We start from the raw sequence: 24,055 nt of genomic DNA on the forward strand, positions 1-24,055 counted from the left end.
TCCTCTAGCAAACCCATCTTCGTCACCACCCCCTTGCATCAAAATCTTATAAGTGTTGCCATCTATGACATCTATAAGTGGCACAGTGCATGTGGTTCTGCAGGGTGGCGGATGGTGGCAGGGAAGATGCGGTTATGTGCAAGGACCCGTGTGGCACATGTGCACCGATCGGAGTTCATGGGAAAACAGGGTGGGGGAGGAAAAATGAAAGGATTTAGACAATTATTCATTATGATTCACAGTATGTAAACAGCTCTCTTTACCGATAAGGCTCAGTTTTATGTTTTCGTTTGGACTTTTCCTTGTGGCTTAATGGAATTCGTTTCCACAGCAAACTCCAGTCCCAGGCCCCTCTGGCAAAACCATCTTCATCCCCACCTTGTTGTGGCTCAATGGAATAATCATTCCCATCTATGTAATCTATTAGAGGTACAGTACATGTAGTTCTGAAACATTTATAGAAGGGAAAGAAAGAGCAAAATAGAATTTCAGAAGAATAATCTGTCTAATCTGAAACTTACATCATCAATTATTGTTTGTAGAGCAGTTTACATGAAAAGTCACTTGTAAACATATTAACAAAAAACAAAGCCTCATTAGAAGAAAAAAAGAGATAGTCCTTTATGTTGTTTTAAGGGGCTCTGAAAGGAGAAAAGTTGGGTCTGGAATGCTATATCAGTTCATTTACCAATACTTTTTCCTTTATGTGTACTTCTTGACATCGGTCTTCTACTAAGGCACTGCTGGAGGCAACCGAGGAGACCTTAGAGGGCTAGGGTTCCCACAGTATTATTATTTCCCATAATTTCTACACATATAAGATCTTAGCTGTCAACAAGTATGATAAAAATCTTAGCTTTTACCAATGTAAACATGGATTTTCACTATTCTGTCTTATTCAACTGCGCTGCAAATCCAACCTCTCAGGATAAAAAAAAAATGTTACTGGTGCTCTCTTAGTAGCAGTCTTCAGTAGAATTTTTCCTTTTTGATTTGCAATATGCTTCTTATTGTGATCTATCACATAGAACATTCACCAAAGAAAATATATTATTTTTTTATTCTCCTCAAATTTTCCAACTGGGTTTCCTGGTGACAAAACTTGGAGCTTTTTATGTAAAATCCTCTGAGACACAAAAACAAGCAGGGGGCAAAAGAAACGCTAGAGCTATGCTCTACTTTGAGGCAGAAGCAGCAGCATGCTGTACCCAGGGGACCAGGGCTTGGAAGAGGGCTGCCGAGTGCTGCTCTCCAGCACTGAGCACCTCGGCACCCCTGGTCCTCCCTCTGTGGGCAATGCTGGAGGATGCCTCTAAAGCTGCCTGTTCTCCCCTGCCTTTCTTGTGTAAAAGAGTAGCACACACTCGATGGAAGCACACGAACATTTCCATCTTCTACCTAGTATCCTGACCCAAATACAGTCCTTAAGCTGAGTTATGCATTTTAAAAGACACAAAAAAACCTCTTCAAAAAAGTTCTGGTAATACGACAGATTAACAAATAGTTTTTATGATTAAGCAGTTATTTTAAGGGATTAAAGAGTTTAAACAAGCACATAGTTCCCTAAACACACATACCCCCCGAGTGCACAAGCTAAGAGTGCAGCAGCATACATCAACAACGGCATTACAACAGATGGAAGAAATGAAGCTCGTGGGGATCTCCCTCCTCTGTCACCTCTTGCAGATCCCAGGCACACAGCAGCAGCATTTCCACCACTGACTCCTAGAAAGCCCCTGGGCTCCTGGAAGAGACAGGCTCAAGCCCTGGCCTTGGTTTGCTAGTGGCAACACTCCAAAGTGCTTCAGAGGAAACAAGTAACACCATATTGCAAGACCAAATAATAGAAAGTTACAAAACTCTTGAGATCACAGGGGCTTTAAATCCCTGTCACACCAAAACACTTTCTGCTACTTTTCCTCTACCAAAAATCAAGTTTCTGTTTAATCAGGCTGCTTATTCAGCTAGAACAGAACATTTTTATAACAGTGCCTCAGACTGATGCAAAAGACAAGACCTGTCTTATATTTAATCTATACTAAGCAAAATATTCAGTATGCCTATAAAAATGAACAGTCTTGAGATTTATTTGTCTGTTTTCCTTCCTCCTTACATAGTTTTTATACTGAGAGATAATAAAATCATCATAGAGGAAATATTTATATAGATATATGTTGATATAGATATAAAACATATCGACTATAGTTTGGAAAGTGAAGATTGTTACTGTGACTTTTTCTTCCTAAGAGGCCAGACACTGGAAATAACAGGAGAACATTACCTGTCCTTAGATATAGGAGCTATAAGTGGCGCATACCAATTAATTCCCACCTCACAATGGGCATCAAGGTAAACTAAAACCTTCAAAAGAAAAAAAAAAAAGTAATTTATATTTCTATATATGAGGTCACGATGATTTAATTAAGCTTATTTACATTGAAATACTTTTATATCATTAACAAGAAAATGAAGCTTAAATGAATAAAATTAATCTCTTTTTAAAACATTATTGATAATACAGTACTACATTTCTACACATCTATCTGAACATAGAACCACCACCACCTGTCCCCCCAAAAAATAAACAAAAGAAAGACTTGTGTGTGAACTGGCTCCTACCTGTCCAAGTTTGGCCTTCTGGGCTCCAATGCTCCTAGCTTGGATTAAACCTTCTCTCCTCTCATTTCGAAATACCTTTACAAGGCCATTCCACTGCTTAATATACTCATCCAGCCTCTCTTTTAAGTGTGCTATCAAATAACAAGAAAAATTTATTTTGGTGAGGTTTAATAATAAACAGCTTTGTACTCTTAATACAACCCAAACTCACCTCTACTCAAAAATATCTACAGATATTTAGGATTACGAGAATCTCTAATTCAACTGCTAGCACTACTGCTCACAAACACTAAATGTGAAGAGATGAAGACTTGGAGCTCTCTGACTTCATGGCACAGGTTTGTCTCTGGCACATCTGAAGAAAAAGCAGCTATACTGGTTAACCACACAACAGGGCAGCTGGGAGGACAATTTCCAGTCACTCCAATATATCACACAGTCACTTTCAAGTCTTCGCCCGTATTTCAACCAGGCAGATGAACAGAGGAGTTTCTGCACTTCAGCATATGGTCTTTCCTCATCAGACAATGTCACGTGGACAACCGAAGGCATGACTTTTCAGTTAAACATTTCACTCACTTTCTTTTTGCCTCACAATTTTTTGTGTCGGTCTATTAAATCTGGAAACTTGAGACAGAAACTCACCATACTCAAACTATTCTCCTCCCTCATCTAGACCTGTCCCCTCTAGGGGCTGAGGTGGTCTTAATGCTAATCTTCTAATGACATCAATAAGAATAACTGGAGGGCCAGAACTGCAGTGACCAAGCTGTCATACTGATGAGCACATGAAGAAAAGAGACAGGAAACCTTTAGCCAAAGGGACTTGGTCAGCAAATGGACAAGTAACCGCATAAGAATTGAGATGGGCTATGCTTAAATGGCTACAGATTTGTATCTGCACATTGCTCTTTGCCAAACTAATCTGGAAACCACATTCCTACCACAAAATTTGAAAAAAGGGTCCTAGTGGTGCATAAGTTTTGCACAGATGATTCTGTTGAGAAAACTGATGAAGGCAGAAGGGCTGGCAGTCAGGTGCTTGCCGTTTCAGGCTGCACTGATTTAACTACCAGTACTAATTTAAAATATGTTTTTGTAATTGAAAGGCTTGAAAGACTGAGGTTTCTTCAGTTGGGAACCAAAATAAGCCACCTAAGCTACAGCTGAGGCATCCCTGCACTGGTCTGCAGCAGCTCTGAGGGGCAGGAAGATGCCATGTCTGTGCTGATCTAACAGGAGAGGGGACATGCAGAGGTGGAAGGAGAAGGATGTCTTTTTCAGCAGCAACAAGCCATCAGGTTGCTTCAGCAGCAACATCTTCCACACCCAGAATGAAAATGACTGAAGTCTGGAGCTTGCTGCAACTTATGTTTTGTATTCTTGCCAACAGTATATAAAAAAATTCTAGTTCAAACAAAAGCTACATATAAATAATTAAAATAGAAATGGTGCTTTTTGAAAGTGAAGTTTCCAAACCTGAAAATTCTGCAATTTTACCAAAAAGCAATCTTCTGAAATGACTATCTTTTAATACTCTTATTATCCCTCCTCTTCACCTTTATAAAAGAATAAGTTTTCTCAACTAGAAGTTTTATGTATCCTCTTCTCCCTACACACATTTACAATTTCTTTTATAAGTCCTTGTGCATTAGGAAAGCTTCAAGGATATATAAATATCAAACTAGAGAAAGAACAATTTTATCATGTATGCTGTATAGAATAACATGCCATGTAATACATATAGAATATATGATATGATAGCTGTGACATAAATTTTTATAGGATAAAATCAACAGAGTTATGAGGTCATACTGAAGCAGTACTAAGAGAATCTTTATACCACACCATTATTTATTCTGCAAATTCCAAGTACATGTTACAGAAGGACTGTCAGGAATGTTTTAAAGATTTAAAACCTAAAGTTATTTCCAGCCTTCCTGCCTCTGAAGCCAAATGTTTTAGTTATCAAATGTTCAACTATATAAGGCTCACAGGGAGCTGTAAAAACCTGTCACATTGATTGTGTAAAGCTTTTCTACAGTACAAGTCTCAGGACTTTGCAGTCCATTACCTGAAACCATGCCAGGGTTAGCAGCAAGTGCTATTTCCCACAGGAAAACTGAATTTTCCCTCCTTCCCATACTACAAAGCCTGCATGACATAATGTATAAAATCCTGATACTTTTACAGCTAGAAATACTAGTTGGCCAGTGTTAAATTCTGTTCACCTAGAATGTGTATTTATGGTATCTGTCAGCAGCCTTGCAGTGTTCCATTTTTTGTTGAAAAATGTATATTTTACCCTTCAAAAGTTTATAACCACTGATATGGTCTTCCCTTGTTTGGGTTCTTCTCTCACGCCCCAGTGCATGATTAAAGTATGAATCAATGTTTTTTAAAAACACATCCTTTTTTCAAAAGATCTTAGGCATTGCAGATTACAAGGAGCGGAGGAGGAGGAAAGCAGGTTTTTTTCCCTCGACTCATGGATCTCAGTCTGAGAACTAGAAAAAACGGTATCACAAGTCCTCCCTAAAGCAGCCTCCTCTAAGTCCCCTGTACTGTAATACTACCAACATGGGGCTCTGGGCTCTAACACAAGCACTGATTAACGCTCCAGCTTCCCCACTGCAAGCACCATTGAACAAGTTAATAAAGACACTGTTACCTCTCTATACTCTTTACTTCCCCGCCTTTGGTTATCTTACGGGATGCTCCATCAGTGGGAAATATAGACAGCAATAAAGAAAAAATTAAGCAAATGCAAAAGGTAGACAAAGCCGTTAAATGCTACTAGGAACACTGGTATTTACCTCGCAGTCACTCTTTACAGGTGCATAGGCTACAAAAATGAGCTGCGCCAGCTGAGATATTGACCTCTACGCTTCAGAAAGAAATAAAGCTGATACCCAAGTACGTAACAGGTAGTGGTTGAAGACCTGTATACGCAACTGTAATTGCAGGGAGTTTCAGAAAATCCAGTGTTACGAATTCTCATTGCCTTTCCAGAACAGCTGTATCCTCCACACAGCTAGCACTTACGGGAAAATAAACTGTTTCTATAAAGAAACAAGAAAAACTGGGGGAAAAAGCCCCACATGCATGGCTACACTGACACTGCGGTAGAAGCTGCTGCAACACTTCTTGGACTCTAATGTGCATTAATACAGAGGTCTCCATTGAAAATACAAGAACCAGCATCATCCAGTTAGCTTGGCATCCTAACATATATAAGCTTCTATGCAGCTGTAACTCCTTTCTGATAGAGGATTTCTCGTAAAGAAGGACAGCAGGACTGGCTCTTTATGAACCAGTATTTACAAGAGTTTGCAACCGCTATAGTCCACTTTAATATCATATCACTGGAGAAGGTGGTGGCTAAGAAATAAGGACAGCCACACTGAGCATAAGCAAACATCTACCCAGTCCAGCATCTGTGTCCCTCAACACTGGTTTCAGAGAGTGTAAGATGCTCTTTGCTGGGTGGAAAGGCAGATATGAACTGTGCAGTCTGAAATCAGGTAGGGAAGGAGAAAATCCTGTATCTGTGCTGCCAGCACTGCTTTTCTTCTGGCTGGAAGAGCAAAAAGCCACCAGTAGCTCTGGTACAGTTAAGAGTGTTTGTGTTTTGCAGCTCTCCTAACGACTGGAGATCTCTTCAGGCATCTGGCTTGGCACACTCTGCACCCTGTACTAGTTCATGCTTCTCTCTGGGGAGAAAGAAGTGGAGCAAGATCCTACTGTCTCGGCCATTTTTCATCTAGAACACAATTTGAATTATTAAAATTAAGTTAATTATGTTTACCAAGTAATAGCCTACAGCACTTTGAAGAATTATTATAGTGAAACAGCACAGTTGCAGCAAGGTGTTCAGAGACATTCTAGTCCATGCTTGTTTTCCAGTCACTGATACATGAGAAAATTGTATCTTGAGCGTGCTTTACTGAATTTTCTGATTCAATAAAGTTATTTGGGAAAATGAAGTGTGGGAAATATAGAGAAAAGTGTCTGCTGTGTGTTAGGTCCAGGCTAGCTGTATCTGCTAACCATTCATACATGAGCAGAGAGCATAAGTAAAGTTCTGTATTTCAAAACAAATTTATTGAAAAATACTTCCTTTATTTAACAATAGTCATGTACTGTAAATCTGTAGTACCAGTTGTTACACTGGACAAACTCATTCCGTGAATGACATATATGTAGCACACAGTCAACTATGACTCATGTGAAACTCAGGTACTGAGACCAATCATTAGTAAAAAAATATGGTAGTTCTTCTAGAGACCATCAGTGTCATAGTTATTTCATGCTGCTAACTCAGTCCTTCAATAGCTCTGAAGAAAAGCTGTGATTCCAGCTGAAAACGAAAGACACAGCACGTCTGAATTATTACAATTATATCCCTTAGCAGAGAAGGTATTTTTGTTTTATAGTGTGCATGTATATCTAAGCCAAATTCTCAAATTCTCCTGTAAAAGGATACAGGAGACTATAATGTAGTGTTCAGTATTGTTATTAGACTAAGCCAGATGTAGTCAAGTTTACAATACAGGTAACTATTCCTCTCCTATAAAAACAGGCAGAAAATGATACCTACCTACCTACCTACCTACAGCTACAATGTAAAAATTCACATACAATAATTATTTTAATAGTGATTTACTCAAAAAGGGCAACCCTGACTATGCGATGAGTTTGGTTTTAAAATTTGTAGTGGGTATACCTGCAGAAAACAAATCCTCCTGTAAGGCTGGAACTGGGAGAAGCCCAGATGACTTGATAAAAGGGAGAGTCTCAGAACAGTCATCTGCTTTCCATGCCACTACCCAATTCAGCTATTATAAAAACAAAGAAGAGGGTAAAGAGAATGTATCCTGTGCTGCTAACCAGTTCGAACTTGCCCAGGCTCCTAAAAGCCGTCATCGTTGTTGTCTAGAAGAGACTGATATCCTGCATGCTCAAAGTTATGTTTTTATTTATCCATCTGCTCTTTTTATCTGTCAACTTCTATTCAAGAGCATGCTGCAATAAAATCTTGCAGAATGTGCAGTTTTGGTGCACTGCTTTGAAATTTGTTTCAAGTTTAAAACCAGACTGATTTCCTCTATATAAATCATCTTATCTCTCTAGCATACCACCTTCAGGTCTTCTCTGTATTCAGCCTTGATTTGCATTAACGCTAAGATACTGCCATTGAAGGAAAAGGTCAGTGTATGTTTATATTTATAAGAATCACGCCTAAGTACATGCATCATGACTATACACTCAGAACACAATGTCTACCACAAAAGAAGAGGAAAATCTCTGGACTTTTGAAATCGTTGATATGCAGGACTCAAAGAAAGGCAGAAACTAAAACACTTAAATTCTTAAAATCTCCTCCCCCCAATAAGACACAATAACCACCTCAACACAATGTTCAATAAAAAAGGATGTCAAAAATTAAAAAGATTGTGAAAACAAATCAAAATAACTCAATAGCCTTAGATACATTTTTATTATAGTATTTAAAAAAAAAAAAAGGAATCCGGATTCCTATACGGAATAAAGAAAGAAATTATTCCTAACAAGCTTAACTCAAATTCCTTCAATACTCTTAAAACTACTTGTTTTCACATGGGCTAAAAGAGGTACTAGTTATCCTAACTTTCTACTATTACAACTCCACAACTGTGGCAGAGAGCCCATCTCAAATCTGTATTTCAAACAGCTGAATACACATGAAGGATTGCCACCTTTTTGAAACTGGTTCATCAGAAAAGAGCTTTCCCTTCACTGAAAACTGAAAGGACTGCAAAGAAGCAGCTTACTTTTCTTGCAGTCAACTCAATCTATGACAGGTAATACATCAAAAGAAAATAATTTTTAAAACAAGTGAAGTTTTCTTTTCTACAATTAGTGTGTTAATATTCCAAATATTCCAAACCTTTGTTGCTAAAATCATCAATCATCACAATTTCTGCCAAGTATTTCCTTGGTGTTCTCTTAATGACACTGTGGACTGTCCTCATGAGTGTGGACCATCCTTCATTATGGAAGACAATGACAACGCTGGAGGTGAGCAGGTTATCATCATAATGCCAGTATTTGCATCTGTAAAAAAGATTTGATGTTATTAGTTTTCACATTATGATTTACAGAACTGCTTAACAACATCCTTGTGCAAATGAAATCTTCACTCATGGCTATCCTTCAGATTAAAGAGAAACAGGTTACAAAAGGTAACACAGCTGAAGAGCATCACAGACGTACGAGGCACAGACAGCAGCTTGCTTCCTGCCATGAGCTGTTTTTCCTCCTGAGTCAGCAGCTACATGCTCCCTCCTGTGCAGGTGGACAGCATTGCATGGACCCACTGAGAGCCATCCCTACCACCACCATGTTGCTGGTGTGCAGCCGTGGAGGACAGTGGAAGAAAAGCCCCAAACTGTGGCTGCCAAGATGAGGGTCTTCTTCAAACCATCAGATACCACGGTTCAGGATGGACTGTGCGTTTGGCTCACGTACTGCATAGCACACAATAAGACAGTGCTGTTTTTTTCTAAGCCTCTTTAAATCAGATTTACCCAGCAGGAGGACTGTCTATGAAGTGTTGGCTTTATACAGTCCACACGCAGAATCTGCATCATGAGCAAAGTTACAAACTTTGTTGTGTCAAGGCAATTAAAAGTAATTAATTTCTGCCCTTTCACAATAACATAGATTTAAACATAGTAACTAAACTTGATAGAAGTACAGCAGAAGCAGGTGGAATGCTCATGTCAGCTGTTCTTCCTAAAACTATCTCCATTTGCAAAAACTGTCAGAAAAGCATAGCTGCTCGTGTGAAAAAACGTAAACCCATGGCAGACAAGACATGGTCTTTACTGTTTATTCATGGTTAAACTTCCAGGTATAACAAACGTAGCTTAAAAAAAAAAAAAAAAAAAGGTTACCAAATCCATTCAGGGTTCCAGCTTGGCGTGCCATGAAAGGAATTTGTATTGATTTAAAAGATTTTGCATTTCAGTTTCACTATGGACCTGGACTCAGTCTTTTTTCCTGAGGTATTACAGATGATTTAGAAACAAGCAATATGAATAATTCAGTCCACACTTTCCAATATTTATTAATGACATTTATTAACAACGCATTTAATTTGCAACTGCAAACTTCCCCAACTGCATTCCTAAATGAGAGTGTTCATAGTCTCCCTAATTACAACCAGTCCAGGTATTTCCTTACCAGGAAATTTCCCTACCTGATCACTAGCCCCTTTTCTGACTATAATAAAACAATTCTTATCGCCAAACCTGGAGACATAGCACTTTTGATTTCAATAGGCAAAAGACTTCATTTTTTCATCTTTCAGCAGGTGAAGTCTCTACTAGAGAGAACGTGACTTTTCAAAGACAACTATAATGTATTAAGAAATTATCCTTGACAAATGGAAATTTTTGAACTTACAGATGCACACACTTTCATAGTTACATTTCCCTATATACAATAAAAAGCTTAAATGCACAGAAACATTCCTATGCCTGGAAACAAATTGCCTTAATCATCAGAAATCACTAAATTAAGTTAAACATGGAAAGAACTCACATAACAGATCTATAGGTATTTACAGAGCTCTTCTTTGGTGAAAAAGGATGTATTTCACTTCTTGTCAGGGAACAGCATCAATATATGTTTCCCACCAGAAAAAAAAGAAATTGTAGAAACATACTAATCATTTTGGGCCTGTGGGAAAAGAAAATTACAGAATCAAAACACTCTATAACTAAGTCTGATCTAATGAGGTATTTCTTCTCTTCATCTGAATGCCACTCAAGAGCTCCATGTAAAAGTTAGTGGAAAATAACAGCACCTTTTGCCTCAAAGGAGAAGGCCGTATCTGATGCAGGTTGCACCATGCCACTGACCTGCACCTTCTGAAGTTAAGCTGGGAAACTTCTTTTGACCTCCAATTAAAAAGACAAACAGCCACGACATTTCAGTCTTCCTTCAACAAAAGAAACACTGCAAAAACCTCCAAATCTTTTGCTTGCTTATTTCGCCCTCTTCCTGTAGTGTAGGTGAGTTGGTTTTAGGAAGAAAATGGCGAAGAGCATAAGAATGAAAGACAATAAGTAACTTAACATAATTTTAAAAAACCAAACCTATTACAAAAGCCTGAATTGAAAACACATCTGTGAGCAATTTATAAGCATTTTTTGATATGTATTTAATACATTTTTAAAACATAAAACCAGAGGTCTAGACAGGCTTTTTACTACATATCCAACTTAATCTCCCCAAATCTGTCAGCACATTTCACTCTTTCAACTTGCAAAATCATGTGTTTCTAAATATGTAATTTGCAAGCCAGAAAAGCACTACATTTATACTTCTAGTATGATCATACTTTTAGTTTTTTCCAGAGGCTTCATTTCACTTATTGGACAGTCCACAGACTGGTTCATCAAGCCCGTATGCTCCAAGAGACTGGAGGAACTCATACACACAATATTGTCTCTTGCCCTGCTTTGAGAATTAGATGTTTGAAACACTGTAGTTGTTTTCGATATATGCAATTAATGCATATTTTGATTTCTGTGGCAATTTTTCCAAGAAATTAAAACACTGCTCAACTATTTGAGCAAAAAAAGTCAGAAGCCTTTGCTCTTGTTTCCCTTACATCCACAAGGAAGGAAGCAGGGAAGAGCCTTTCTTCAGTGGAGCAGCACTGACATCCAGTGGTTGGCAAACCAAACACCAAGTAACAATAAACACATTTTCCTTGTTTGAAGCTTAATGTTACAGTACTAATTTCCCTATAAACCTTAGGCACTAGAAAAGTAAAAAGCCTGAATTTCCAGACTCACGCTTCAGTTTTGAAAGACAGTATCAAGTAGGTGTGGGCATTCCAGCAAAAGCTGCAAGCTATTGGAAACTGGCACGGGACACAATCAGAGTACAAAAGGGTCTGTGAAAAATGATTTAAATACGTTTCAACCATTGGGTGCTGTCCTACCCACATATGGTAGCATGGTGCCCTCTCAGGCACAGCCTGCAGGCCAGCTGTGGTGATATGGTGTGAACCAGATTAGTAAACATAAACTCACTTTAAAAAGGTATTTTGAATTTGCATTGGAATAGCTAGGAGGGCAGCACATTGCAGCAGATATGCAGGAAAGAGAGGGTAGCATCCTTAAGCTAGTCTTACCTCTAGACACTTCACATCACTTTTCCTGACTCCTGCAAAGAGTTATTGCAAAGGGCAAGAAGAAGCAGGCATGCACAGATCTGTGCAGGATTGGCAACACCCTCCTCAGGCAGCGCTGCAGGGAAGAGCAGCTCTGTTTGCTTCCTTTCTTCAGGGAACTCATGGGTGAAAGGAAGCTACACTATCGATCAATCCCTGAATAAAAACATCCTGTCCCCAAATCAGCACTGGCATTATTGAGCAAAAAAATGGCTTGACTCATCACTGGAGAGAGAAGAAACCTTTCAAAAGATACACTAGTGATCTAATGGAGAAACAGAGCGAGTAACGTTTCTTCTATTAGCCTGCATACTTAAGGTGTGAGTTAGTCCTACTCCCCCTGCACCCTGGGAGGGAACAGCACTGTTGGAGATAACACCACCCTAATGTTCCTGTCCCTTGATCACAAAGTTGTGTACCAGCATCAGCAGGAGAGGAGCCCTTTTACAGGGGACACTTCTGCATGAGAAGCTGGAGATCTAGGCTGGAGTGCTCCTTGGCTTGAGGAAATTTCTGCTCTTACAGCTTTGTACCCCGTTCATTGGCTTGCTCTTACTGATGCCCCCCAGCCCTGCAAAAGTGATGGTGTGTACACGCTCCAAGGACTGGATGGATGACTCTGCAGCATCCCTTTTAGCAACCACTGCAGTTGCAGACATAGGCTCAAATTTGCTCAGGCTAAAAAAAGCCCAGGCTAGAGGCTGCTGCTTCTGGAAGAGCAATCCAGCCATCAAGCAAAAATGCAAGAAGTGAACAAGGAGAGCACCTCGACAGCGATGTTAGGATGAGCCCAAACTGGATAGATACTTAGAGGGCAATTTGAGATATTGAGCCAACAGAAGTGCTTCTCATGTCATCCTGAATTCCTAACTTCCCTAGCACGCCAGCACCCAAGCTCCAGAGAAAAGTAAGAGATATCATGGCCACAACTGACCCTCTATCCCGATACTATCTTCTTCAGGTCAACAGTCGAGCTAGCACCTGCCCTTACCAAAGGCACATCAGTCCCCTCTCCGGATTTTAAAGCACTGCACTTGTGTGCTCAGAGAAAAACGCAGCAGCACAGGTTTCTCTGAGATAGCAGCCAGCTGCCATCGCATTCCCGTAACCGCTCCAGCAACCAGCTCCTAAGCAGCTCGAGTCAGTTGCTCCAAGCAGAGAGCCCTGCATCAGGACAAAGCTGGAGGCCCCAATTTAGCATCTATCCTGAAATTGTAATTGACATTAAAAAATGCAATCTCTCTTCTCCATTAATATAAAACTGTTCACAATTTTAAACTTTATTTCATGTTTAAAGTGTTACAAGATTCATAGTGATATCAATTATCACCTACTGATCATTGCTTTATAGTACATGTAATTTCTCACTCTTTGAGGGGTTCTAGCACTAGCAGAGCCTAAAAATAAGTTAGGAGCTCTGTTTTCATTTGCAGCTTCCTGTTCTAGTAAGCCCTGTTCTTATCTTATAAGGACACAGTTGTTCAGCAGACAGCACGCTGTTTGCACAGACTAACACTGAATTCAGGGCTGCTTGTTATTTTAAATCATCAATTTATTATGACTGCTGCAGTAAACTGTATCCACCCCCTAAGAAGATGGACGAGAATTTCGATCACAAAACACCTCCAGCAGTTTGCTCGTCTACACAGTTGACACCCCCAAGGTCCTGGCTGAGACTGGCTGCTTGACTGCTTGCAAGTCAGAGGGATCACTGCCCAAGTGAAGAGGGGGCAGAAACAGATTACAGAACGGGGCATTTTGTTAACACACAACTAAGTAAATCTAATGTTAATACTGTATTTGTTCCCTATGAATCCTTACAGGACATTTTTATGAATCATCAACATTAATATAAAATTAGTCAACTGACAAAACAGGGGTTCTGGAAGAGATGTGAACAGACAACACAAGAAGGACAGTTCGCTCAGCTGAGTATTTTTTTCCCTTCAGCAGACAGCAGCAAAATCTCTATTACGCCCTACCTAACAGCTTAAACCTGTGCTGAGACAGCATTTCCTATTTTTACAAGAGCTACAAGCTTTGTCTACTTCCACTCCTGAAGTAGCCTGCAAGGCTATGGGACTTTTGTCATGTGAATTTTGTCCTTAGTGCCCCCGGAAGCATAGGCTACATCTCCTGTTGCACGTCTGAAAGTGCCATGATTCTGATTCAGGGCAAGGTTTGTATAGAGACCCAACATTAGGGCTAATAGGAAAATTAAAGGAATAAACTTTGCATTTTGTTCTAAAGATTCTTCCCCATAGTATCACTTGCCCAACACCAAAAAATTTGAAGCAATAAACACCATAGGGCAGAAGAAGAGCTGGGGCAGCTAGAAGGCTGAAACAAATTCCCTTCCTTGGGGAAAGGGAAGCCACAGTACAGAGAGATGGAGCCTAAGCCCTCTCCTTTCCTGTTTTGGTTTAAAGGGGTGCAGTATCTCCTGGCAGGTCTCCAGCCTTTCTGCAGCACGGTGACACACTGTGCCCTCCTGCAGGGAGGGGACGGGGCAAGCGGGTCACTCGGCACCAGTGCGGGACGTTGCTGCGGGTCAGCCACACCGGAGCAGTATGTTGTGATGCACTTCCTGCCCTCTCCCCTCCGAAGCGGCCAGCTCGCTGTCCTCAGAAAACGCTGGTCACAAGCTACGACTCTCTGCACATGGTGGCAATTCTCATCATTCCTCCACTGCGGTGGGCACGAAGTTAGGAAGTTATGGCTTGATGCATTCACTTATGTACAGCTCAAAAGAGTCCAGGCTGTGCATAATTTCAGATTTATCAAACACTGATGTGTTTCATCTAATATAATAAACAAAAGGCTAGAAAGAAGCTTAGGGCAGCAGGCTCAGTCCAACAGAAATACTTTATTTCCACCATGCCTTGCTCATCAGATACTAAACCTTGAAGTTCCTGCCTAGGCTCAGCTGGACTGAATTATACCTTATATCATGCAAGTTTATTTAAATGCTCTATTACAGTAGGTTCTGGTTAATAGGAACAAGACAGAGCATAAGAAGTTCATTTAATGTTTTAGTTTCACATTCATATTACAACTCATTTGACAGAATGATTCCTCCATTTGCCCCAAAATTTCTATGATGCAAGACAGCACCTGGAGGGTTACCCAAGCAGCTGCAGGAAACCTCTCAGACTTTTCTCTGCCCCCATCTCCGAAGTCAAGGTTTAAGGCAGAATTTAACTATACTCCAGGCACTGCGCTATACATTTTCACTGAGTAAGAGGTCCTGTTCAGAGCTCGGTCTTCTCACTTCAGATGCACACACACGGTAAGTAAACCCAACTACAGATAACACACCCAATGCCTCCGACAACTTCTTTTACTCTTTGGGTGAATTGTTTCTCTGTTGAAACTTAAAATTTGAAATGCTAGCACCCAACACTAGAGAGAGACAGGATCCATCTTCACTGTACTTTTCACTACTGGGACCTGAAACATTAACAGAAAACGTTTGGTTTTGCTTTAAGGCCAATTCCTGGAATTCAAATCTTTCCTGACCACAAGGAGATGCTCTGACAATACACGGATAATTACATTTTAAACACATTTTTTTCCTCCAAGAGTCTTGCCAGCAGCAAGGCAGCTGATAACCCTCATGGGAAAGCCAGCCTCCCTGATTTAGTGTGACCACTATAATTCACCTGATTCTCAACCCCAGCTCTCTCTGAGGCACACAAAGATTTATGCACATATTATAAAATTAGTTTTCTTGGTTACAGAACAGTTCCAGTGCACTACGTGGCACTTGCATAAAAGATTTTTGCAATGTACCATGAGAAATGAAACCAAGTCCTTAATGTTCCATTTCCAATGACACAGATATGACAGTAATTACCGAGATATTTTTTCGTATAACAATATCAAATATGTAATTTAGCACTGTGCTGTAATTAAGGAACTAATCACATTCCTGAACAGACTCCACTCCAGAGCTTTTCTATTCAATCTCCTTAGCTATGACAAGACTGACTGGACAACTACTTACTGTACGAGAATATATTAATGTTATTTGCCCAGAGTAAAAAGACCATCCCTTTCTAACAAGTAGCCAAGATTCATCTGCCTTATTTCATATGCTGGGAATTGTTTACAGCTAAATATTTTGGTATTTTTTTTGACTCAAGCCTAGCACCAAAAATTTTCTATACAGTTTTGCATTTTTAATAGCATTTGGGCCAACCAAATGGTCCCAGCTGTCGCCAAACTATGATAGGAAAAATATCCTTACTAACAGCTCTGCTTTACTAACACATAGCTCTGCATGTGTGTATTCTTAAGTAAAATCAGAAGTCTATTTCTGGCATGAATTCCCTCCTCTGCTTGTACTAAAAATGATAAAAGAAAAACAAACGCCCTTCAAAACTACATGTACAATTTTTAAAAACAAGCAAATTCTCATTCCCTTTTGAGTTGTTTTATGAAATGTTGGGAGCTGCAAAAACAGTTGTCCAAAAATACATTTCTGTACCCAAGGAGAATTGTACTCAAGCAAGGAAGAGTTACTTTTTCAGTTTTTTCAACAAAAGCTTATTGCTAGTTGTTCTGTTGGAAGCAAAAATGTGACCCACGGCAACAGAACCTATTATTCAGGTACGAAATTGTAGGGCCCAGAGGGCATGCCCTGTAGCAGCAATAGCATCCTTAAAAAAGAAAAGTCAAATTGGATAATCTACAGAAGGAAAAGACTCTTGAAAATATTTATTGTGCCATGATCAGACTGACAGATGTGTGTGGGTGATGCAGCTGAAATTCTGTCTCACGCTGTTGAGCAGACAGCAGTTATCTATTGTCGTATTGAAAAAAAATCCAGTAAGAGATTAATTTGTCTCATGCCATAAACATTCACTCTCCCAGTCAAACTACTCAGGATAAAATTCCTGCAATGTTTGTCCAAAGAAGCTGTCAAAAAAGAAAATCTAGCTTAAATGGAGTCATAAGACTAAAACTCTCTGGGTCAATAAGAATAATTTGTAAACAACTCTTCCATGGGCTGGATAACAACAGCATACCAAGCCTGAGCAAAGCATGTTGAGCACTGACCCTTTCTTACGGCCAACGCAGTTAATGACCCTGGCGTGAAATCTGATCAACAGCATTAACATCCCTGGCTTAAGGGCTATACTGTAATGCCAGTTATCTAATAGGACAGATAGGGAGTTCCATAGAGCATCACTTACAATATACTTTAAGAGAATGCTTCTTGACTTAAGTTTCAACTCAGAGTGCAATAAGCATGACCCAAGGCCAGCAAAATATACCAATGGAAATGGCAGACGTGGACTGGAGTGTTCTACTGTGAAAGTGAAGTTCATAAAGGAAAACCTGCACTGCTTCTTAGTGTTTCTGAGACAAAAGAAACTACAGACTACTGCAACTAATGCATTGTAGGTATGCATTTATTTGAAATATTGCATAGAGATCCCTTGGAACAACTCGCACTGCTTCAGTTTTGTGTGACCAGGTGCAGCTCTTGGAATGAGCCACATAACAAAGAGCCTCTTCTCAGAGCCTCACACTTGTAGCCATCAGTGGTTTTGTCCAGCAGGCAGTTTTCTCTCCCTTTTTACACTTTTAGAGAGAAACCATTATTTGAATGTTTCCTAACACACGCCATGAAAAGTTAATGATTCCAGGTGTTACAACTTTGCCAAAAAGGGCCCAGGAACGGCTTCTTTGAGGACATCCTCCCCAAAACACAGGAACAGCCCATTCTCATGTGCAGTAAGTCAAACAGGAATAGCAGAAAGCCCATCTGGCTGCACCAAGAATGCCTGATGGAGCTCCAATGCAAAAAGGAAGAATAGGGCAGGTAGATGCATGGTCTGGCTTCCTAGAAGGAGTACAGAAATACTGCCTGAGCACAGGCAGAGGGAACTAAAGACAAAGCTCTGGTGCAGTTGAAATCTGTGAGATGGGAAAGGGAACAAGGCCTTTTAGGCAAAAGGAAGACTTAAAGAAAACACGAGTTTACTGGTAAATGAGATACAACTTAGTGTCAAAGGATACAGAAAAGACTGAGACACTCAAGACCTGATTTCCCTGAGTGTTTACTTGCAAGGTTTGCTGTCACACCCCCCAAGTCCCTGCGCCTAATGGCAAAGTCTCCTTTGCAGAAGTGAAGGAATGTCCACCATAGAGGAAGGGTGGGTCAGGGACCACTTCATTGGACATATTACAGTAAATGGGATAAACACACCCCAAGCCCATGGGACTGGATGGGCTGCACTGGAGGGCGCTGGGGGAGCTTGTGATGTCATTCTGAGGTCATCCCCTACCAGTTTTACAGGGTCCTGGTGCTTGACAGTGGTTCCTGAGGACTGGCAAAGACAAATGCCATGCCTGCCCTCAAGAAGAAGGATCTAGGGAACCATGGCCAGCCAACCTAATCTCAGCTCCTGAAAAGATGACAGAGCATATGCTGCTGGAAGCCATTTCCAAGTGCACAAAGGAGAAGGTGATTGGGAATAGCCAGCGTGGTTTTACCAAGGGCACATTCAACATCTTGACGGTGAAAAAGCTTCCAACTCCAAATTAATACCTTCTACCCCAACAAACCAACCATTAACAACAGCCACTGGGAATAAAAAGCACAAGGCTATGTCCCGCAAGGATCCATTTACGATAATGACCTAAAAAGCAAAATGCGGTTTGACTATGCCTGATCAGAAGGAGGCCAACACACATTAAACACTGTGATTTGTACTAATATTTTTTTAAACATATTGAGATTATTATACAACACTTTCTGCTTAGACAGTCATGTAGCAGAGCTAATGTATTCCAAGTGAGAGGATGTAAGAAAGAACATTTTTCATTGATTTGACACGACAATTAACCACAGACTTCATGCAACTGGACTTCTAAGAGTGATAATAACTTCACTTAGGTCTCTATTTTAAACCTATTGACTTGGAAGACTGGTTTTGCAGCAGATCTCTTCAGTTAGGCTTCTACCCACAGCTCCAAATGCCACAGCCCCTTCGGCCAGCACTGTGCCTGCTTTGCCATGCCTATCTTTTGCTACACCATAGAAAATAATAAAATAGATTGGAAGAAACACAACAGAGGCACAGCCCAAGGACTCATTCAGCATCTCGTACCCTCAAGTTATGGGTCTGAGAAGACATGGACAATATTTTATTTTTTCCAGATGGAAAGAGGGAGAAAATAGCTGGATTTACAAAGTTTTCAGGCAACGGAAAGAGGGAAAAAAAAAAAAAAAAGAAGAAGAAAGAAGCAGAGCTTCAGTGCCTGGATGAGAAAATGGTACAGAGCAGCATGCTTTGAATTCATTAGTACCTGGTGAAATTTCTGGAATTGATTAACTTTATCCAGGAAGGACTGCCTTCTCTAAAATAAACCAGAACCAGATTACCAGAGCTCAAATGTGCCAAGGACCTTCTAGCACGAAGATGAGGGGAAGTCATCAATACCACCACGCAGAAGTACCAGCTGTCCAAGCGGGGCTTGGACAGCACCTGCGACTGTGTACAGAGGAACTGAAGCACCTGCAAGGACACAGGACACAGGCAGGAGACTTCTGTCACCTCAGGGGACACAGCAAATATAACCGGTGCTCCAGAGACTACCGCTTCAGGCATCGCTAGTTAGTGTTTCCCAGGGGCAGAATATCAGAGAACCCACAAGAGAAGCAGCGCAATCTGAGTCCTCAGCAGAATGTGGAGCTCAGCTGAAGACGTGCCCATGTAGGAGCCACGCTCTAACGGTAACCACAACACACTGGAGTTTTAATGCCACAAAATAGGCGTCCTAGTAATGCCTCCTTTTGAAAAGGGGCACTATAAAAAAGTGAGTTGCCTTATTGAAAAGATAAACTAAGGTTAAAACCCTTTCAGGTAGCATGGAGCTTTTTCAAACACACCATATCAGAAGTTGAGAGTGTTTATTGTTAATCATAAAAAAAGCCTAGACAGGAACTACGGAAAGCCAGCACGATTAAAAAACAGATGCTGCTAGCAGTGAGACAGACATTCTTTAAACACACAGGGTGGTGTCCAAAGAAGTAGAATAGAAATGAGCACTAATTCAAGCAAACTAAATGTAAATAATAAGATAGATTAAAAGAAAAAAAGTTTGAGAAATAGCTTACTGAAGTGTAAAGGCTGCTATTGAAATATTTTTTTCAAACACCACAAGTAGGATGCCTGCCAGAAAGTCTGATAGATGAAAAAAATGAAAAAAAGACCACTTCAGAAGCAGGAAAGTTAAATTAAGTATTTCCGTTGAACTCTCAGCAGTGACCAGTGCCAGATACCCAGGGAAGAGAACAAAAACAGGCCAAACACGCAGTCAATACCTTCCACTATGTGCTCCTATCTCCAGCTACCTAAAGTTTAGGGACTATGTAATTTGGAGATAACAGATATCTGCATGATAGCTTCTACTGGATTTTTCTGCCTTGCATAGCCTAATTGCTTTTTTTTTTTTTTTTTTTAATAAACCCAGTATTTCCAAAATCATGCTAAATAAATTGACAAACTATTGTGGTGTGTAACTATTGCTGACACCAGCCTTGTTATTAAACAAACAGGAGGAAAACATGACACCAGTTTTTATAAAAGGGCCCCAGGGAGCTAAAGAATTGCAGACCACTAAGTCTGACTTCTGTGTTGAAAAGAAGCTAGTAATAAACAAAAAACCCAGTAAACCATAGACACAGCTTTTGTGGAAGAAAGCCACGCAGCAGAAACATATAATTTTTTGAAGAAATCAAAAATTATGTGGACACAGGTGAGCCTATTAATAGAGTAACTGGATTTCCAAAGCCTTTCATGAGGTTCTTTGCAAAGTTCTTCATCAAAGTATGGCAGGGTATAATGGAAAATCTCTTAGGTTAATAACTGCTAAAGTGTAAAAACTGCCTAATCATTCCAATTTTTTACAGGAGTGACTGTAGCAGCATAAGTGTCTGTGCTGGGATCCAAGCTGTTCACCTCCTCTTCCAGGTCATTACTGAACAACAAAATAAGTTCTTGGTAGTTGCAATTAAAATTAATATAAACAGCTGCACAATAATTTCAGGCCACCACTGAGGAAATGAGCTGGCAGGAGAGCTCATTGCAAGTACAAATGAACTTATATAGTGTGACAGACCACTCTTAGTGTGTAAACTCGGTGATAGACCCTAAACTTGGCATTGCCACTCAAAAAATTATCTTGGAGTCAAACCTGGATAGCTCTTGGACCATCTTAGCTGAGAGTTAATGAAAGGGCAAACAGAATTGTAGGAACAATAAGGAAGGAATATGAAACATTTATACAGTGGCTTGATATAGGTATCTCCAATATTCCAGTATCACAGGGCAGCAGAATAAGAGAGGTACATGATAGTATCCAGGAGGAGAGGTTACACAAACAACATGTTCTTCAGCCTGGAAAAAGTCACTGACTCAGGACATCACTAATTCCAAGAGCATAAATGCATTTAAAAGACAATTCTGCACAGAAAAAGGTCTATGAAGCATGACAATCCTGTTGCAATTTTTGGCTCGAGTGTCCCAGCCCACTGGTTGCCAGGAATGAAACTTAGTTTGTTCTTGTATGTTTTCTCCCAAGCATATGTTATTGGCCAGAGATAGAGACCAGATTGTTGAGAAAGACGATATCTGGTCAGACCCCGTGTAACTGTATTTTTAAAATTTCATTTTATTTTAAAATACCCTGGACAAGTGGCTCATTATGCTGGAAAAACAACTCAGTTCTTGTCCGCCCTAGCAGCAATTCTCTTCAGTTACGATTTTTTTTGAGAGGACACATCTTGTTATCTAACAGCATTAATCCTCAAACCTAGGTCCATTTTTCATTTCCCTACCATGGTGTGTTTATCTTGAATCCAAGATCATCCAGAAACTTTATCACTCTATTTTTACTTCAGCTCTACCTGTGTGCAGACTCCTGATCAAAAAAAAAAAAAAAAAAAATCCAAGGAGCAATCAAATAAATATCCTTCTTCCTTAAAGCTAACATTAGTTTTATCGCAGGTCTGCTAGGAGGCAGGCACAACATGTGAAATTCAATATAAACGACTGCTCTTAAAAGTAAAAGGCTGCCACCTATCAGGATAATAAAAAGATCCGAAAATGGTAAAAATCACCAAGTTTCAAGAAAAAGTTTTTTCCAGCAACTGTACAGAAGTTTTGGACAGGGCCTGCCTGCTACGCCTGCTCTACTTCTTTGCAACCAGAAATAAGGTGGGACACAGGTATTGCTCCACTTAAACCCAGTTTATGGCTCCCCTGGCCTTCCTGCAGAGTGCTGAAAGGCTGCAGTGAGATATCATCTTTGGAATACTGCACACTGACTTTTACATATCTCCATACATTCTTGATTTTGTTTAACCAAACCTATGACTTGCTATATGCCAACAGAAATGCTTGGTTTCAACCTCAAAATAGATTGGTTAAAATCCATGAGGCAAGAGTATGCAGTATTGGCAAAATGGAAATATTCTGATGTACCTGACAAACAACTTAATCCAACATTATTGCTCTCTACATGACACACCAAGAGTTAAGGCTTTTTACGACAGCTGACTCTGCCCAGAATCACCAGCAAAGTTCCTACCGAATCAATAAAGGAAGCTGGCAAATCATCTTGGCAACGCGTCCAACTCCAAAGTCAAATCTAAACATAACAGGATTGAATCCCCCTTTACTAGCCTTTGTTCCCCCTTTCCCGTCCAGCAGGGACAAGCTCTAAGGCTACACGGCTTTTAAGCTGAGAGAGACAGTTCATGCAGTGCTATTCCACTCCTGCTAGCACTGCTGGGGAAAGCATTTGGCATACTTCACTGAACAAAACTCACTGCTTAGGGTGATGCTTAAAAATTTTGATGCCTAAAGGAGGAGAAGGCCGAGGTGAGGTCTCCCATTTGAATGTCTATGAACAAATAACCCAGTCTTTGCCTGAAAGATCTTCAATTAGCAATGCCAAGATACCATTAACCAAAAAAGGATTATTTTGTTGCCCTTTGGTGGCATTAAACTGAATGTTGACCAGCCTTATCCACCAAAATGGTTTCTGGACTTACTAAACAGATCACTGGAAGGAAACTAAATAGTGCATCTAACAGGCAATCTGCTACCTTTTGCTACATTTCTTGCTAGTATTGAGGGATGAACAGGAAAGTGAGTATGGCTGATATTGCTACATGCTTTCAGGGTTCAACAATCTTGCATTGCTTCCCCTCTCTCCTGTCGTTCCCAGGAAACACACGGAAGCTACAAACCTCTAACCTATTTAGGGCAATTACAAGCATCCCAAGTATTCAATACATAAAATATTTGATATAAAGTTGTCTGAAAGATGCCTTTTGTTCACATTGTTTTTAATGCTGGTTTTTTCCCCTTTCTCAGAATATTAAATAATAAAATCTAACTTTGATTTGAGTTGCTGGCTTTGACTTCCATGGAAAACTTATCTGCAAGCGTGCTTGGAGGAAACTGTTTCTAAAATTCATCCTTTCTGCTCTGATCCGTCACATGGCTGTCCCCCCTGTTCCTCAAAGTACGAGAGGTATTCAACTCTTTGTTGGGAATTTCTATTTATTACTCTCCAAAACAGAAGTAAAGACAAACTCTGAGATTATGCCAAAAATACTTTACGAATCTATAAGTGTAGAACTGTCTGGCAGATAACATACACTCTCTGATGCCCTCCACCTTGGGGAAAAATGGAAGGGAGGGAGTCCTTGAGCTCTGCTGCCAAAGATATGGTTACCAGCCTGGGCAGTGGCAGCCCGGTCCCACCTTCATGCCACACGCTGCCATTTCTGCTTTGCTGTCCTTGCTGAGTAGAGAGTGAGAAGGGGAGCGTGCTTCCCTCCCTCGCCCCCATCTCTCTGGGGAAGGCAGGGCCAACGCCAGCTCTGCCAACATGAACACAGGACACTGGCTCCCCACTGCTCAGTTAACCACTGCACCTGCCGGGGAAATGGTTTTGAGTCTGTGAGCTTCCTTAGCCCTGTTGCCTCTTACAAAAGGGGTCCCAGTGGCTGCAAGTGCCTCAGCAGAAGCAGTAGAATCTAGGGAATAGCCTCCTAAAAGGAAACACTGACCTACACGGGTTACCTGGACCATTTTTCCCCTTTCAGAAAAGCCTCTTCAGCACAGAGGTCCAACTGCTGACCACCACAAAGAAAGAAAACTGAAGTGAGCCCCAGGACAG

The 24,055-nt window shown here is 40.4% G+C and overlaps 1 protein-coding gene across 1 annotated transcript in view; it reads right to left on the bottom strand.

The window, feature by feature from the left end:
- The window catches only part of GALNT7 (polypeptide N-acetylgalactosaminyltransferase 7), a gene marked incomplete at its 5' end in the record, with an annotated part of 40,600 nt that overhangs the window by 14,778 nt on the left and 1,767 nt on the right, over positions 1-24,055 (bottom strand). Inside the window, 4 exons of the mRNA XM_010075231.1 lie at positions 264-446; positions 2,282-2,361; positions 2,620-2,750; positions 8,549-8,715. Of these exons, the coding sequence (XP_010073533.1) occupies positions 264-446; positions 2,282-2,361; positions 2,620-2,750; positions 8,549-8,715 (561 nt within the window). The remainder of the gene's footprint in view (positions 1-263; positions 447-2,281; positions 2,362-2,619; positions 2,751-8,548; positions 8,716-24,055) is intronic.

Source organism: Pterocles gutturalis, unplaced genomic scaffold, assembly GCF_000699245.1.
Source record: "Pterocles gutturalis isolate BGI_N339 unplaced genomic scaffold, ASM69924v1 scaffold13127, whole genome shotgun sequence".
Taxonomy (NCBI): Eukaryota; Metazoa; Chordata; class Aves; order Pterocliformes; family Pteroclidae; genus Pterocles; species Pterocles gutturalis.